This window comes from Dermacentor variabilis, chromosome 11, assembly GCF_050947875.1.
Source record: "Dermacentor variabilis isolate Ectoservices chromosome 11, ASM5094787v1, whole genome shotgun sequence".
NCBI classification, from domain to species: domain Eukaryota; kingdom Metazoa; phylum Arthropoda; class Arachnida; order Ixodida; family Ixodidae; genus Dermacentor; species Dermacentor variabilis.
Window position 1 is genome coordinate 28218854 of NC_134578.1, and position 18727 is coordinate 28237580.

An 18727-nucleotide genomic window follows, 5' to 3' on the forward strand; every position below is an offset into this window, starting at 1 on the left:
TGTACATCCAGCTGTAGCATCATTCACGCCCATTATAGAAACGTAATGATCGAAATAGTTCCTTGAACCAGAGATCGCATCTTGGGCGCCTGAGTTACCGCGACAACGTCTTCCAGCATCATCAGTGACACAGTAACAACAAAAGGCAACATTACAATTTGCAAATATCACAAAAAATAAGAAAACACAGCATATCATATCATATCATATCAAATCGTATAAAATAACAGCCGTTTCAAGAAAGGACATGTGCGACGCTAATGTTCAGAATAGACACACTCGTCACCAAGGAATCTCGTCAATGTCATCCTCGCACTTTGGTTTGCTACAAGTACAGTGTGCAGCGAGCTTCGTGGCTTTGTCATAACCTTGCAGAAAGGCACGCCTCCATTGATTCGAAAACATAGTGCCCGTATACAGTGCTTCCGGTGAATGAAAGTACACCCTTTAGGCCAGACATTGCTCGGATACGAAGTCCTCCCTGGACCCGCAGTCAAAGACGGTCCCGAACTCCGGCATGTTGTGCAGCGGCAGGAGACAATTGGCGCGCGATGACAGCACCGGCTTGGGACCCTGCTGGTCGACGTCGCACGAGAGCAGGCAGAACCGAGCGAAGAACACGGCCTGCGCCTCGGGCCACAGACGCCGGAACTCGTGGCCGGCGGTGGCGACGCCGAAGCTCTCCACCAGGGCGTCGTAGGCCAGCCGCAGGCCCTGGACGCGGAGCACCATGTCCCGGCGTCTGAGCGCCGCTGTTGTTCCGCCGCCGGCTCTGTGCCGCAGACCGAGGCGGTGGTGCAGTCGCTCCAGGCACTGGGCTGTGTTGTTGTACCGGCGCTTGGCGGCCCGAGACCACCAGACGTCGTTGAGCGGGCGGCTGGGCCCTTCCTGCGGCGCCGTTGTGACACGCGTCAAATCGTGACCATATCTCGTTGGTGAACTCTGCAGCCTTTGTGTAGGCGCATCTGGCACGGCTGTGGGCAGATGGGTAGCTCGTGCAATGGGCAAGACACACCCGCCGTTGTGTCGACCGAAAGTACGCCAAAGGCAAGAAGAAGAATAAGGGAATCCGAGTGGCTTGATATCGATTACAGCCATATGAGGAAAAGAGACAGTGAAGCCAGAGAAAAGAAAGCATAGGAGAATACATCGGTTCGGCTCGCGCCTGGGGCAAGTTATCTTTTTATCCACTTTCGTTTCCATTATTCTTATCATTTCGGCATCTCAATTTAAACAAAAATTACCCTGTGATTTATCTGACTTTGTTGTCTTTTCGCTAGATGGTTGTAACGAAGGCATACGCGAACAAATTTTACACAGTTGACGTTTTGGTCATCTATACGGTGCGCCTGGCGCCGTATTCTACGCCAATACGTTTTACTTTTACAGCGCAGTTCTTAAGCGCCCGTTCTAATGTTGAGCTTCAGCATGCCTCGGCGGCGGCGTTACCCCTCGTAACCGAGCGAATGAGCCCAGGCAGAAGATGAAAGCGAACGAGGAGCGCAGCGGCAGATGAAAAAAAGAGCGCGCAAGGAGGACAGTGGACGAAAGGAGGAGGGGAAACAGACTGCGCATGCGCTGAGTTGCCGGCCGCTACGGCATCCGCCGCCGCCTAAGCTACCTCATCTGTGCTTTCCAAGGGGGGAGGGGAGCAGCAGGGGGTGAAGTGGGGAGCGCTACGCTCGTCGGCGGTACCAGCATGTGTGACTAAAGCCCCTTAAACTTCGTGAAGTAGAGACACTCTCCTCCTCTGCCTTCACTCCTCCTCGTTTCGACTCTTTCACGCTCCCTCCTCGACTGTGGCGCCGCCTACAATGCTCGAGCGTAGCAACGGCGCCAACACGCGCTCCTCGCCACTCCGTAGACGCTTCTCGAGCAAAAATGGCACTGATGCGCGGCGCGAGGGCCCACGTGATGCTATTAGGCTAATAGCGACGCGGCGTCGGCCTCGGCCACAGCGCACGAGGAGGAGGCGGCATTCTTCAAAGCGTGGCACTACTTTACGAAGTTTAAGGGGCTTTATGTGTGACAGGTAACAGTGCTCCCGCAAGGGGCGATGGCGGGCAGTTACGAACTCTCCCTTTGGTGTTGCCGCCGCTGACGCTGGCGGCATGACTTTCCCGTGACGAAGGGCCGCTCTTGTCGTTGGTGGAACAAAAGCGTGAGAACTAAGCGTAGTGCCGAGCAAGACGGGCGGTGCGGCTATGATGGCTGCGATATGGCTGCAGAGTAGCGCACGCCGTATGTATGGAAACAAAACGCGCTACCCACAGCGTTCTCTTGCTAATATAAAACATGTGCCTATACAATCATTATGCAAGATATTGACACGCGAAGTGAAAACACGTACAGAGTAGCGGTCAAATATCGCATTAGAGAGTATCGGAATCGTGGGTGAATTTTTTTTGTTCGGACACTTGACGCAGCGAGTGAAATAAAATGAACAGTGAAATTTAGGAGCTTTGATCAAAAGCACGGTTCTTGGTTGGGACAACAAAATTTATGCCATTAAACATTACCGCTGACGCGCTGCCTATCGAAGAAGTTAATCTGTAGCTACACCAAATTCAGCTAGACAGGCCATTTAGCATGCAGAGCATACAGTAGGTATACGGTCGATGCTAACTGAAAATAAATTGCATTTCCTCGCACATTTCCGAAACGAATTTATTAAACTTGTACTAACCTCAGAATTCTTCCTAAGTACACACGCTTTGAAAGCTCCCTGGTTCCAATTCGCAAATTGCAATATGTTCCAGAAACTGATAAGTGAAAAAAGTAACTGGATGGAATAACTTTAATGAAAGGTCCTGTGAGCTACGGGGCGCGAGGTCCCATAGAGCGGGCTACTCCCACGTTGGGACCGGGAGTTGTAACTCCCTGGCCGCATCGTGGGCTCGCAGGACAGCCCAGAGCTGCTCCGCCTGGTCCGTGCTGCGTAATGCTTCTTGTAGCCTGGCGGAGTCTTGATCCTTGTTTGCGTGGGTCCGACCACACGGCCAGAGCAAGTGATGTACGTCTAGTGTGCTATGGCAATTTTCGCAATATGATGTTTTGTATAGGTCAGGCATGTAGTGATGTCTTTTCTGCGTGGGGTACGTGTTTGTTTGAAGCATTCTGAACGTGAGGGCTTGAGGCCTGGTGAGCTTATTGTGAGGTGTGCTGTATATTCTGCGGTCTAGATAGAAGTGCTTTGCGATCTCGTTGTATGTGGAGGGAGGGTCCCGATTCTCTCTGGGATGGTCACGACCAGAGTAGGTGGCGTCGCGGAAGGTTAGGTCTCGCGCGCTCCTGTGCGCCATCTCATTGAGATTGCGAGAGGTTTCCTCGATATCTCCGAGGTGTGCCGGGAACCAGCAGATGGTGTGATGCTGCAGAGGTGCGGATCTATTGATTATTTGTAAAGGTAACTGTTCATTATTCAATTACACAGTAATAATTAACTTGGAAGTATTGCCTTCCTCTTCGAGTAATACTGCTCTAGGACTAGAATTTTTATTCATGCCATACGTGATTAAAAGTCCTGCTAGGATAATAATTTATATAGATCCAACGGACATGTTGGAAACTATTTTAGGCGAAGCTTTCATGAAGCGGCAGTTCAATGCTTTGAAACTAAGTACGATTCATACAATTATCTTTATCTTCTTAATTACCTGTGTAACGTGTGAATCTCATGCTATGTTTATGTACTACACCGTTGAGAAGCTTCGCCGCAAGAGCCATAGCAGGAGTCAGCAGCAGGTGTTATATGAGTAATCAGGAGTCAAATTTTGTAAAATTCGCAACCATTTACCCTCGTTCACTGCGGTCCCATCGTCTGCTGTCACTCGTCTCAAAGCTGATTTGCTGGGAGCGAGAAAAAGATTCTGCAAATTTTGTCCCATGTACTTGCCCGTGTGTGTTAACTGAGATGGAAAGAACGTAAGAGTTTTCTACAAAAATTGCTATAGGAAATTCTGGCGCTAATGTCTGTAGGAGCGCCAAGCATCGCGGTTCAATTAGCATGGCAATGATGGACAGCACATGGGTGTATCTAGACTTCGTTTCTTCTGGCTTCAAACGTCTTTGCGACTTTGCAATATAGGCGATGTCCGAAACAAGGCGACCATGACGTAATTGCGGGTTCTAGAATTGCTCCTGGCGCTCGCACTACACAACAGCATAACCACCGTGGTGGCGTAGTGGCATGGACGCTTGCGCTGCCGAGCCCAAGGGCGTGGAATCAAAGCGCCGGCCACGGCGGCCGCATTTCAATGTTGGCGAAATGCAAAAGAAAAAAAGGAATGAGAAAGAAAAGAAGGGAAAGGCCCGTGTATCGTGCCTGAGGTGCACGTGAGAGAATCCCAGGTGGTCGAAAATAATCCCGAGTACTTCACTATGGCGTGCCTCGTAATCATATCCTGGTTCTGGCACGTAAAACCCCAGAACTTACTAAAAGTATGGCCTCCGAGATAAGCTAGGGAGCCATCGCTGGCCGCGCGATTTAGATGGCACCTACAATTGGTCATATGCAATAAAATATTGCGGTATAAATCGAACACTTAGCCAATTTTCTCCCATGTGCCCACAGTCTAATTGCCCTGTTGTGTTTAGAAAACGAGTAATTGGAAAGTTAGAAAAAAAAGCGTAATAAGTAACGTCGCAAGATGGACCAACAGGCAAGAAGATTAGCCAAGTCCGCGTATTAACCAGCATTCTTATCATGGAGGAAGGAGGAAGGGTGCGTGACGTCACGCAGCTACCTCAGGCAAGGAAACCTCACCTGACGCCGCGCCACCCTCGGTTCGGGGCCTGTCTGAGCATTCGTTCTTGGGTTGTGGGCCCACCAAGGTTGCCGGACTTTCCAAACCATTGTTAGCCTCCCAGCAACGCCCTCTTCGCGATTGGCCCTCGCCACCCACTCTCCTCTCTACTGTCCGCCATACCTTATAAGCGCGCTCGACGGCTAGAAATTACCGCTTGCTTATCGCTTGGTAACGGCCTGATTCCCGCGAGCCTTTCTTTTACGCAATGTTTTGTGACCAGGCTTCAACACCGTGACCTGACGCTTGCAGGTAGTCTTTTTTTTTCCTTCCTCCATGATTCTGGTCACAGCTGAACGATCCCACCGCCAGGGTTCACTCTGGTAATATCCGAAGAAAAATTGGCAGTGGCTTAAAACGGCTATGCCAGGATATACGTAGCTAAGGCATAGCATGGTTAGCTTTGGTTAATCTTGATTGCAAGTCCAGGTTAGTCTGGTTGTCTAGCTATGTTGCGGCGTTTAGCCAGTCGTTCGGCGCGCTGTTCGTCTGTTTCCTGGGCGATTCGTTTCCTCTTCATCTCGTTCCGATGCCGATTCCAGGCCTCCTCCTGCTTATCAGAATTGTCGCCGTCCATACTGCCGCCTCAACTGTGGTTGCGGCGCACGCGAGCTCTCCTTTTCAATCCTCCGACATGTTATCAGGCATGCGACGCAGCTGGCTAAGCGAGCGGAGGCGAACGCAACGACGAGGAACGCGGTGTGACGTCATGTGCCTCCTCGGAGCACGGCCACGGCGAAATCGCAAGTTCGCGGCCAGTAAAGCTTTCGCTTTAAAACTCTACTAGAAGCGACTGGTGGGTACTCGCACCGTTTCCTTAGCGGACGCAAAGGCCGGTCCGACGACCTCCGCGATCCGGGTCGCCATGAGCGCCCCGACGGTGGCGTAGTTGAAGTACGGCGGCACGTCCACTGGGTAGAAGTGCGGCTCGCGCTGGTACAGCGTCGGCACCACCACGGACGACGTGGCCTCCGAATAGTCCAGCTCGTCGAGTTGCTCCAGCCGAGAGACGATGAATTCCTGCCGCGTCGGCGGGCTTTGCACGAGCCGGCCGTGAACGAACGCCATGGCCTGGACGAAGATCTCGACAAAACTGGCGTTGCGCTGCTCGAAATCGGCGTCGAGCGGCGAGGTGTCTGTCACCCTGACGGTCCGTGCTGACTTCGGCTGCAACGTTATGGACACATTCAAAGGTCGTGGCGTAGAGGCCGTTGAAGCGAGTGCCTTCGTGTTGCCTAACGCTTAACGTTAACATGAAATGTGCGTTAGAGAACAAAGCCGGATGGATTATGTTTACTGTGTGACCGACGCGGCCGGTGGGGAATTCCGAACGGCTCAACAAGGAACGCCGCCAGGGGAAACGCGGAGCCAAACAAAGGCAATAGGAAAGCAGGAAGGAGACGTATCGTTAAACGTGGGGTGGGATCCTGGAAACTGGGACATTCCATTATATTGTCAAGTTTACCATCTAGTGAGCTCTGATTGGGTCACGGGGTTGCAACGGCCTCCCCAAGTGGCTCAAAGCACCAACCTGGCGGACGTCGGCAGAATGGCAGAATTTGACATTGTCGAAAATTTCACCGCTAGTAGTGCCGCTTCCAGTAGAGAGTGAGAGGGGCGAGGGGGGAGGATTCATGTAGTAGCCGCTGCTAGGTGAAGATGACAATAAAGGAGTGACGCGGCGTAGAACGCACGCAAAAGCAACCTCGTCAGAAAGTTGCAGTAGAAATCGTTCAACGCGTATATTCTCGGTTCTCGTCAAACCTGCTGCGCTGCCTCAGTGGATGTATGGCGTTCTGCTGCTGAGCATGAGGTCACGGGCTCGATATCCGACCGCAGAGGCCGCACTTTGACGGAGTCAAAATGCAAAAAAAAAAAACGCTTATACTTGTGTTTAGGTGCACGTTATCCCCAGGGGGTCAAGATTAACTTGGCGCCCTCCTTTGGCGTCTCTCAAAGCCACTGCAGTGTTTCTTGAGGGCATTAAACTCAATCGATCAATCAATCAATCAATCAATCAATCAATCAATCAATCAATCAATCAATCAATCAATCAATCAATCAATCAATCAATCAATCAATCAATATGGTCTAATCTCTGCCTCACCTCCGTCGTAGCTGCAGATTGCGCAAATTTACGTCAGAGGAGGTCACAGGCTGTTATACAGAGGCAGGCCGAGAGAAGCGTAACACGATTGAGACGTCTTAACAGAAACTGATGAAAAACTCCTCTCCACAACATTAGCCTAGTTGAAATTAACAGGATTTGTGCCGCCCACGCAATGCGTGGGTCAACCAATTGATACTTTATTAGGCTAACAGAATGGGTGCCAAGTTAAAGGGTATACGCACTCCATAGCGTTTCCACCTATTTTGTAACTTTCCGCCTAATTGTTCCTAGTATTCCCGCTATATTCGCTAAATTTAATGATGATGGCATATATAGTTATACGCAAGGACAACGAGCGAAGTTCTGTGTCACTCGAAAGAACACTCTTAAATCTTCAGAGTGCTTGCATACGCAATTTATTGCCAAGGCCCCAACTAACCCAGACGCTTACTACTTTTCCTGCAATTACCTGGCTCTTTATCAGCAAACAAAGAAGCTGCCTCATACAGTTAACCGCGGTGACGCCAGGCGAATGTCGTATCATTCATGAAGACATACAAACAAAAAATGACGGTATATTATTTACAACGCTTTTAGTCAAGCCAAGAACGTGAAAATTTTCTCACACATTGCACTTGCCATGACACCCCTTGGTGCGAAATATAAACTTGGTGTAGACTCTCTCACGAAACTGAGAAACACGGATGATAGCGGCCGCATGACAACTTTTAACATTTAATTATTATTTTTCAGAAAGCCTGTCTTTGATTCAACCGCATTTTATTTCGCACAGAGATGCTCCATGACGTTCCACTCACATTCCCTAAATGTGACCTCGGTGGCAGTTGCAGTTATGCCAGGGCAGCGTGAAAAATTTTTCACCGCTCGTAGAAAGCACCTACAACGCTTCGGAGCACTTGCATGCGTAATTTAGTGCAAAGGCCGTAATTAGCCAGCACGCTTTGATATTTGCCTTCATATTAGCAATAAGATGCACCTTATTTCTAGCAAATATAAGCTTGGCGAATCGCTTAGTTCACCGAATGCACTGGAGAAACGCATGAAACGCATGGGAATAGGGCAAATAAAACCAGGATTCAGTAAATATTTCCAACGTTTTTACATAAACCATGAAACTCCCAAATTCGCCACACATTACACAAGATTACCCCTAGCTATTTTATCCTAATTTGAAGTTGGGATCTTGTGGAGCTGTTTTAGTAGTCTGGAAAACATTTCGAATAACGGCAGGGTGACAATATGGAACGCTTGAATAATTAGCCTTATATAAAGGCTGTAATTTACCTAAACAAATTAAACATTTAACGCTGCAGGTTACTGGCAACATGCTTCCTACTTCCACAGAATATAAACAACATGTCTTGCATAGTTCCTCGACGAGACTGGGGATATATATGCTTTATACATCTCATAAAAAACGCGAAAAGGCGAGCATTCAGTAAATATTTTCAAAGCACATAAAGTTTCAAGCTTTCAGAACACGCCAACCCCAGAATAGTACCCATTTCGTTAAAATACGAATAATGTACCAAGTTCGGTCCTCCCATAGACACCAAGAAACTTTTGAATCCAAGAGTTTCGTATCACATCTTTAAAAGAACCGAGAAAAAGGTTTTAGCAGCTTTCATCTAACCCCTAAATGACACACACAAAATTTACAGACACATTGCCCCCTAACAAGACCCACAGTTTCTCAGAACATAAACTTGGTGAGTGATCTGCTTTCTTTTTTTCTCTTGAATACCGCGAGAACTGGCCTATAACGGTGTCGAGCGCTTCTTAAACATTGTGCGGTTTTACGTGCCAAAACCACTTTCTGATTATGAGGCACGCCGTAGTGGAGGACTCCGGAAATTGCGACTCCCTGGGGTTCTTTAACGTGCACCTAAATCTAAGTACACGGGTGTTTTCGCATTTCGCCCGCATCATCAAAATGCGGCCGCCGTGGCCGGGATTCGATCCCGCGACCTCGTACTCAGCAGCCCAACACCATGGCCACTGAGCAACCACGGGGGGTTCGGGCGCTTCTAATCGCATTAACAGCTCGGCAGCAAACGCCACTGAGTCGAATTGATTTGCCATGGTTAAACGCCGTCCACTCACCGTCATGTCTTCAGAGACGACCGCAAGGTCCACCTTCCGAATGCTCTTCTCGGCGACTCGGGGCATCACTTTAGCCAGCCACGTAAAGACGGTGGACCTCGAGGCGCTCTCCCTGAGGTACTCGAACATGGTCACGAGCGCTTCCCTGCTTCCGCGCAGCTCCAGGATCCTGGCCAGGAGCCTCGGCCAGGAGATCGACACGGGTTTTCGCGCCAGGGCGAGGCAGAACTCCGCCGTGTCCACGGGGTCCATGGGCAGCCGGTTCCTAGACAGTTCCATGGACAGGATCTCGGCATCCAGATGCGAGGCCAAGTACATCGCGGCGCTCTCAACGCCGCCGTCGACGGACGCCGCGACTTCGTGAAAGGCGAGCCGGAAGGCAGAGGCACCCGAAGCCAGGCCGATATCGGATAAGTGGGAACTGCTTCGCAGCGTTGGTAAACGAGTAGTGATGACGACGTTTCTGACTTCTCGCTTTTTCCCTAAACATTTATTTCTCAATATTTCTTTTTTTTTTTGCTAACGAGATCCCAAGATCCTCCTCATTTGTGTTGTTAGCTGTTTCTCGTGCACTTGCAAATTATGGAGCGTTCTCATTCGCAAGCAGTGTGGCTAAACTCAGTAACACACCACCCGGTGACAGGACTTCATCATCACCCATTCAGTACATTTCTAATTCAGTGCGCCAGTATTTCTTTCGTAATTCTTAAATTCCTATAAAATATAGTGACAACGCTTATTTGCACATAGACATACTAAATAAGCAATATGGAGTGTGCGTATTAAGAGTGGAATATCGGCTTTTTTTTTACGTTTTGACAAACAAGTCATTTTTTTATGCAGCCTTTGTTCGCTCTGTTCAGTAATATTCTGTATAAGTAATTTTTCCAACCTATTGTATTATTTCAAACTGTTGCTGCTTATTCGCACACTTATCCGAGTTTGGTACACGAATTTCTTACCCAACACCATATAACATAAGGGACCATAGCCACAACCCATATTGAGTTCTGAGGTCCGTACAGTACAAGTCTGATGCATCCTATTCTATTCGGTAACAAACAGTAAACTGTTCCATTTGCCATAAGTGATGGTCCTGGACCTCGACACCCTAAAAAAAAAGAATGCCAAGTGCGCAGCGCTTTAAATAATTTTAACATTTCCACGAACCAGTTTCGGTTTTGTTTCCCGGGAGGCTTAAGTGTCGTGACGTCAAGACGCAGAAGTGACGCAGGCGAGAACGGGACATCTCCCTGACGTCTCCCCATTTCGACGCACGTGGGAAATCCCGACATATAGACAAAGCGAGTGCCGAAACGTCGCGTAGTACTGACCTCACGTGACTGCCTTCGGCGCCATGACGTCCCGACACACACTCGCCTCCTGGGAAACCAAAGAGCAACTCATTCGTGGAAAAACTATTATGGGAAATTATTCGGGGCTCATTGAGGTTTGCTACTATAGTTTATGCAGTTTCGAAATCAAGGACCTTCGACTAACGCAAAAAAGAAAGAAAAATCGTGAATGCCATATCAGTCCTCCTTCTATAGGGTGGTTGCTCGGGCTAGTTGGTAATTCATGATCAAAAATAACGTACAGCGCGAAGGACAAGGACAGCGATAGACGACATACAGAGCGCTGGCTAGAAATGAAGTGAACTAGGGTGGTTGCTTGGGCTAGTTGGTAATTCATGATCAAAAATAACGTACAGCGCGAAGGACAAGGACAGCGATAGACGACATACACAGCGCTGGCTAGAAATGGAGTGAACTAGGGTGGTTGCTTGGGCTAGTTGGTAATTCATGATCAAAAATAACGTACAGCGCGAAGGACAAGGACAGCGATAGACGACATAAACAGCGCTGGCTAGAAATGAAGTGAACTAGGGTGGTTGCTTGGGCTAGTTGGTAATTCATGATCAAAAATAACGTACAGCGCGAAGGACAAGGACAGCGATAGACGACATACGCAGCGCTGTGTATGTCGTCTATCGCTGCCCTTGTCCTTCGCGCTGTACGTTATTTTTGATCATGAATTACGAACTAGCCCAAGCAACCACCCTAGTTCACTTCATTTCTAGTACAATGGGCCCTTTCCCTTCGTCTTTCCCCTGTTCCTCAGCAAGTCCTAGTGTTTTGGTACAGCGCTGAGGATGTCGTTTATCGCTGTCCTTGTCCTTCGCGCTGTACGTTATTTTTGATCAGTCCTCCTTCAACCCCTTTCGTGCACCGATTCATTGCGAAAGTTAGGTGTAACAGCACTATAAAAAAGCAATAAAACGAAACTGTTTGACGTAAAAAAATTGCTAGCAGATGAAAAATATCGTCTACGAGCTAAGCTCATCATTCGCCGTTTTCCTAACAAGCAACGCGCGGACGTGCCTGTTCGTCCATGACACGAGGGGGAGGGGGCTTCATACAGGTGGCTAACAACGAGTAAAATTTGGCGCCTTTCCGTCTCAGTCAACCAGCAACCGACCCGTTGTATCCGGAATCCGCGAAGACTTCGTCAACCACCGAGACCCACTCGGTCGCGTTGACGCCGGGAACGAGGTCGTCCAGAATCTCGTCCAGGGTCCTGGTGACATCGCGTTGCCCCGCACTTCCCGCACAGCGTTCGAGGTGGCCGCCCACGCTTCGGTCGACCGCCAGTATTTTGGAGAGCTCGCCGGCGTCGTGGTACGCGGCTCGCAGGGCGGCCTCCAGGTCCCCCCGCTCGCCGGTGGTCGTGAGCTTCCGGAGGAGCGACTGTCCGCACGAGAGGCGCAGGAGGACGCGCCTGTCCTCGCCGAGCAGTTGGATGGCCACGACCGTGTGGAATCCGAGGAGCAGCGACGTGCGCACCAGCAACGCAACGAGATCGCGGTACACGCGGCTGCGACGGATCGGGGCCCAGTTCAGCTGCTTGCGAGCGGACTCGAGCGTCTCGTTGAACGAACGAGCAATGCGCGAGTCGCCCGCGTAGCTGTGACACTTCTGATAGACGCGGCGCATCAGGCGCAGTTCTGTCGGATCATCTGCGAGGAAGCGGTTTTTGGTAGCTCAAAAAAAAAGGAACAGAAACACGGAGCACGCGTTGATTTATGATAGAAAGAAGGGATTTGGATTCGAAAAAGAAAGAACTAAGAATACACATACACTGAAACATAGGAGGTCAGCCATATTTGAAAAAAATCTTCCGCTTAAAGTACACACCCACACACCCACATATACCACATGAGCGGCTTCGCATACTTCACGCACATACACCTTATTTGGCTTGGACTCTCCTTTTGAATTTATGGGATTTGACATGCCGAAACCCCGATTTCATTATGAGGCACGCCGTAGTGGGATACTCCTAATTAATTTTGACCACCAGTGAAGGGATCCTTGACGTGTCCCCAATACATGGGACACGGGCGTTGTTGCATTTCGCGCCAATCGGATTCGATCCCGTGATCTCAGGCTTAGCAGCGTAACACCACAGCCGCCAAGCCACCACGGTGGGTCTTTGGCACTGCTAATACCAGGGCGTTATTGTGTGCCTACCATCTGCGTCCTCCCTGCGCCAGAGGTGATTGTTGATCTTGACGAGCGTAGTTGCGATGCTGTCCGCGCGGAAGCTCCCGCCGTCTTGGCCCTGCACGATCCACGAGCTGCACACGTAGCCGTAGAAATCGTTGCACGCGTCCCTGCTGGTGTTGAGCAGGCCGGTCAGGTAATCGCGCGCTGCGATGCACTGGGGCGTCACGCAGGCCAGCGGGGACGTCGCTTCGCTGCCGTACAACAGAGCGATCACGGCGCCCAGCAGCACGGAGCAGACGACGGCGATGGAGCAGATCACGCCGCCGTACAGCAAGCGTTCTTGGTAGGTGTCCATCTCCGTCAGGAAGGTCACGTTGAGAGCTGCGGGAGCCACACGCCTCATCAATTGCCCCTGATATACTACAGCACACGCCTGATCTCGTTCCACTAAGCTCCGCTAATACGGACGTCATATACAGTGGAGCGGTTAGAACCTCGCTGTGTTTCTCTCGACGTCCGCAGCTTCGCCGAGCTGAGGGAGAGAGAACTAAGATAGTGCGAAAGTAGAGTATAAAAATAGCATCGCGCAGCATAGAGACGCGGCGAGGAGGGTGGAGCCTAACGGGGGAGAAGGAGCGGCGCGGCGGGAACACAGGTAGTGTGACGTCATTGCTCTTCGATAAAGACCCGCGAGTTCGCTTCGGCGGATTTCGACAATCTGCCAGGTACACGGCGTCGGAGTTAGCATGCATCAGAGGTAATGCGCGACGGTTGCCGTCGCGTAGCATCGGTGCAGCGTCTGGCACACGACACCGACGCATATGGCATCTCGAGAAATCGCTACCGGTGCGGCGGGCGCCTCCAACGGCGCGCCGTCCCAACCAATACCCCCCACAGGAGGAGACGGCATGGATTTTTCTGAAGCCCTAACTTCCCGCAGCTGCACCGGTCTCTGGTGTTAGCGATACCAGAGCCACGCACAACGTTTTAAAAACGCGTTCGATTTCGTTGGTGGATATCCGGAAGGTACACTTAAGAGAAGCATTATTTGATCTGTTCTAGTAAATTATCCAACTCCAGAGCAGCGACTCTCACCGCGAGAGGATGTTTTGTGAGCATGACGTTAGGCGGGAACGCTGACGCCACCTTGAAATTCGCGCACGAGCTCGCCGTGACGCAGTTGCTGTGACATGGTTACTAGCACGAACAAAATAAACGGAAAAAAGGGTGGAACAGGACAAAGCGCTAGTTGTTTTTTTTTTGTATACATATCTTACTCGCGTTCCACGTGGGTTTAACCAATTAAGTGGAACATATTTGAAAATGTGTTCCACTTTGTGTAACCTATGTGAAACGAAATTAAGAGTGTACGGGCGCCGTCTATGATGAGAACAAAAAGTAATGGCACCGCGAAAACGGAGGTTCGAGGTGAAGTTAATTTGTTACACTTTTAAAAATATTTGCGCCGTAGCAGAAATGATTCGTTAAGAGATAAATAGCCTGCGAACAATACAGCTATAGGTCGAAGTCTAGGTGACAAAATAACCGTTTTAAGGAATTAGGAATGAACTTGTTCGCGACAATTTCGTTGTCTGGTACGTAAGGACAACCGACCAAGCACTTAGAATGCAGTTTATAGAGTGTCAATTTATGAACAACCGGTAAGCCGGAAAATGAAATGCCGAGGGAGACGGAGGTGGAACCGGCAGCTGGAACCCTGAGGAATAAGAAATTGTGGAAAACACGTATCCAATATTAAGACTTAACGGGGGGCTAGTCGGTTAATCATGACGGAATATGGCAACGCACTTCGATACAAGGATGTAACACAAAGTGAACAAACACGAGCGCTGTGTTACAGCGAAGCTGTATGTGGCTAGGGTTCCATGCATTTTTGTTCTCCGTGAACAAAAACTATCATCATCAATGGCTCACACCCCCATAAGCATTCATGCTACCGTAAGCAAGCGAAAGACGCAATGGCTCATAGCCTCGTAAGGCAGAGGCTACAAGCACTCAGCAAAGTGAAGCGAACAGTGCTTAAATTCTTTCTAATCACGCATACAACATAAAGAACAGCATGTCGAAGGAAGAAAGGAAAAACTTTAATGCTCTATTAACAGCTTTCAGCGGCTAACAGAGGTCTTCATGTTTTACTGACGTCTCCGTCGTCTTGAGTGGTCGGCGCCCCTATTCCAGAACACCGCTGAGCCTGGCCACTTTGAGAGCCTGTCGCACCAATCCTTTTTGGTCGAAAAATGTTATCATGAACGGCTCATACCCCCGTGAGCAATGGCTCATACCCCCGTAAGCAAGCAAAAAATGCAATGACTCCTAATCCCGTAAAGTTCATGGCTACTCACTTTCTTTAAGTTAGCTGCGATGACATACCCCTGTTGTCGTTGTCGGTGAACTCAATGTGGGTGTGTCGGTACTGAAAAGGGAGCTTTTTACGTGTTCCGTGCTGCAGACATATCTTTCGCAACGCTACACCGATCTGGCCCAACGACCACCCAGCGGCGTACGTGCATCGACCTGGCATTATCAAAAAATGTGATTGCAGTTGCGAATGAAATAATGACCACCGATCAAGACAATAAATGAGTGTGCGTACCTTTCGTCACGATGACCACCCATCGAGACAAAATGCGTTCGTACCTTTGTTCAAAATTATTTGTCACCTCCTTGTCGTGTGCTAAACAGCTTCGCTGGTCAACCACTTTCACAGAGTGGAATGGATCATGATTTTTTTACAGCGCCTGTGTTTGTTCATTCTGCGTTACGTCCTTGTTTCGAAGTGCACTGCCATATGCTATACAAGATGACTGTCAAAGTAAGTCAGCGATAGCCTTCCTGTGCAACCTGCTGCATATACCCAGACCATACGCGAATTACGAAGCCTTACGGGCCCATCAGCCAAACGAAGTGGCCATCTCACTGCCAACTACAATGCCGAATGATATTACGTCACAGTATATCTTGCTGTAATCGCGGTACCCGAGATGAAACTCCGTTGCAACCTCTACTAGCCCTAGTATCCTGGCTGCAACTTCCGTTATCATGCAATGTTGTATAGTGCCGATTGCAAGAAAGTTGGCGCAGAAGAAAACACCAAACACGTCACGTGTGCACTGCACAACACGAAGATGAAAGGCTTGCCCATTGGACAGCTTTAGGACACGTAGCTTACAGGCCCTTTAGAGAAGAGATCTTGGGAGTGTGGCCTTGTGCGTCTTCGATGCGCATGCAAAGCCACAAGAGCTGTTTCGCTTCATGAGATGCACCAGCCTGCATGACCACTTATGAATTGAACGACGCACGCTGCTGCGTGTGTGTCCGTGCAGAGCGCCCCTCTTCATTTTTTCAATCCTCTCCCTCCCTTCCTCAGTGCTGAGTAGCCATTCGGGCTCAGCCATGGTTAACCTCCCTGCATTTCGTGTATGACCTCTCTCTGTCTCTCTTTCTTCTTACGCATGTTTCTTACATACTGTGGCACAGTGCTTCGCATCGCCTTGTATATTGTCATCGCTTACACTTTTAGGTAGGCAGGCCTTAATGAGGCGTTCAGTACCACCTAGCGCTGACCTACCTCCGGCTTGCGGTATGTAGTAAACCAAAATTCTATTATTCAATAAGCGGATGACTCAGCAACTCACGGTAGAAGGACCATTGGCTCGGGGACCAGACGACACTCCTCCGCGCCCCGTGCGAGGAAACCACGCGGTCGTCGCTCCCCATGGACATCAGCCTGCTGCTCTCCGCCTCTTTTTTCTGAGCGGCTCCTTTCCGACACTTGGGAGCGCCGTCGCTTGCCTGTCCATGAACCAACGGCGCTGTCGCCGCAGCGGACACAGCTGGCGAGCCCTGTTGGACTGGTTCCTTGTTCTGCACGGCAATCCCGGGCGCCCCTGAATGTGCTGCAAGCTTGTCCTGTCCCGCCGTGTCAGTGTCCTTGTCCTCTCTGGCCGACCACGGCAAGACCATCTGGTCTTTTTGTGCGTCCGTCGTGGGGCCCGCTGCGTCGGCTTGTTTCTGGTCCAGCGGACCAACTGCCGCGTCACGGTCATCGAGGATGACAGCGCCGGCATCCGCTTGCACGCCAGGATGTATTACTCGTTGGTCGTGGGAACTTGACGGAGCGACGGCCGCCGTGTCGTCCCCGTTTTTCGGTTCATCAGCCGTTGCCTTGTCCGCGGGCCCCGCCGAGTCATCCGGCGCCAACACGGAGGAAGACCTGCGCTCATGCCTGACGGACGCAGTGTCGACCGAAGTTCCAGCGGTGGCATCGTTCCCGCCGTACAGCGCGACGATTTTGGCGGCTAAGTCGTTGATGACCGGCGCGAAGTCGGCGATTACCGACGCCTCCAGCGGCAAGGTGAACCCGGTGGTGGGTGCTGCGCCCGAAGGTTGTCGCCCCGACCCCGTGGTAGTCATGGATTCCGTCGGATCTCTCTCGGAGCCAGTGTTCGACAACTTCGAGCTGCTTTTTCGCCGCCGCTTCTTGCTTCGCGATGAGCGGCGCACGGGCGGAGGCACGACGTCCGCATCTCCGCCCAACGTAGTTGTCTTCGATCGCCTGCCTAAGAGGTGCGCTTCGGCGGCAGCAGGGGGCACGGTGGGAGGCTGCCTTGCGTCGGCGCCGGCTGCGGACGCCGCTGTAGCCGCCAAGCTGGTTCTAGGCGAAGAAGACGCAACTAAAGCGTGATCCTCAGTTGCGGTTTCTATGGAGGCTCGTGTTCCTGCGTGGGCGTTGGAAGCAGCCGCAACATCGACCTCCGTATGGCTGCCTCGAGGAGGGACGCTTGGTCTCTCCGGTGGCGGGTCCAGGGCGCGCACTACTGGTATGGACGCTGTGGAGTCCCGCCCAGCGTGGACGCTGTCCGCGGACTGCTTCCGGGAAGCGGCGGGTTGGGAGGACTTGCTGCTCGAGGCGGCTCCACCCGGGCCCGGTTCAGTTCCGCGTTCCATCCGGGCGACGAAGTTGTCTCGTTCGTGATGAACCCGATGGGTACAACGTGTCCAAGAGAAGGGCTTTCCAGCGAACAAAGCGAGAGAACGCGGTTCGGTCGACCGATACCTCGTGGTCCTCTTTCTTCTTATTGTCGATCGATGGCTGTCCCGCGCTATGATTACGAAGCCTGAGGAAGAGGAAGCGCACAGCTAGCGGAAATACGGTAAATGTTTTTTCAATTTCTCGACTTTTAATAATGTATTACACCGCCTTTTGCAGAAGATATAACACCGAAAGAAAGATATACTTTGAGGAGCAACTTTCGCGTACCGACTTTAGTCTTTCTACGCATTATATTTTACCTTTTTGTGTGGTAGAACTAGGTCATGCTCGAAGTGAAGCCAGCTGGTTTAAGCATGAATATATCGCAAAGATCTCTGGAAAAACTGAAGTTCTGCCGCACTGCTTTATAGAGCTAGGTTCGTGGTTCTTCAGAAGCTCGGCCTCACGGAAGAGTGCCGAAACCACACGCAGTAAAGCTGAGACGCCGTCAAGATAGCGGTAACGCTTAATTAGGGTCATCATGCTACTGTAGCTGCACGTTCAGCAGAACCCCGGAAGTCCAAATAGATAACATTTTCTTGCCTACATGTTGGGCTGTGCCGTGAGGGGGGAGGTCGAGGGTAGGGTAGGAGGGCGTGTACTGAACATTCTGCTAACGCATTTGGGACTATGTATAGGTAGAGCCTACATGGTTGTGGCACATATCCCATCTGGGTGATTGGCCAAGCTTGACTACAGGGCGCACGCAAAGAACGGCGATCAAAAGCATGAAGATGATGGTTGTGATCCAAGAAGTTGGCACGTACCGCGACTGAGATTGACAAGTCGTTGGTGCAACAATAAGAGGAAGAAATAGCAGTAATAGTAATAGTACTAATGTATATTAAAACCAGGAATTATTGTTTTGTTCGGCAACAAAGGTTCGCGCGTGTTTCTTCTGCACTTAGGACAATTCGGATTTTCAGCGTCAGTACGATTCTATTAAAAAATGTATATATATACTTTCCCATGATCTTTTTTAGTGTGTGTTGTTTCCACATTCGTTTTTCTTATTCCTCTGTCCCCGCTGTAGTTGGAACTGAATATCTTTGCCAACTCGTGAACTTTCTGTCCTTTCGGCTTCCTGCGCAGGAGAATGTGTGGCGGAAAATTGTTAATGACGTCGCAA

The 18727-nt window shown here is 50.4% G+C and overlaps 1 protein-coding gene across 2 annotated transcripts; it reads right to left on the bottom strand.

Annotated features, from left to right (window-relative positions):
* Positions 1 to 445: 445 nt before the first annotated feature.
* LOC142564727 (uncharacterized) lies at positions 446 to 18696 on the bottom strand. 2 transcript variants are annotated; one of them, XM_075675865.1, is made up of 5 exons: positions 16202 to 18696; positions 12570 to 12926; positions 11518 to 12055; positions 9040 to 9460; positions 446 to 888 (listed from the first exon to the last, which is right to left on the bottom strand). In XM_075675865.1, exons 1-5 carry the CDS (start codon positions 17511 to 17513, stop codon positions 448 to 450), a joined length of 3069 nt encoding a protein of 1022 aa, XP_075531980.1. In that variant the 5' UTR covers positions 17514 to 18696; the 3' UTR covers positions 446 to 447. The 2 variants fall into 2 exon arrangements, with proteins under 2 accessions (XP_075531980.1, XP_075531981.1); XM_075675866.1 differs by lacking the exon at positions 446 to 888 and adding an exon at positions 4431 to 5972.
* Positions 18697 to 18727: the final 31 nt, after the last annotated feature.

Excerpts from the sequence above, each read along its gene's own strand:
- LOC142564727 (XM_075675865.1), bottom strand. The coding sequence starts at position 17,513 with ATGGAACGCGGAACTGAACCGGGCCCGGGTGGAGCCGCCTCGAGCAGC. Across the intron at positions 12,927-16,201 it reads GAGCCAATGGTCCTTCTACC|CTCTCAACGTGACCTTCCTG; the intron begins GTGAGTTGCTGA and ends TGGCTCCCGCAG. Across the intron at positions 9,461-11,517 it reads GCGGATTCCGGATACAACGG|TTCCCACTTATCCGATATCG; the intron begins GTCGGTTGCTGG and ends GCTGCGAAGCAG.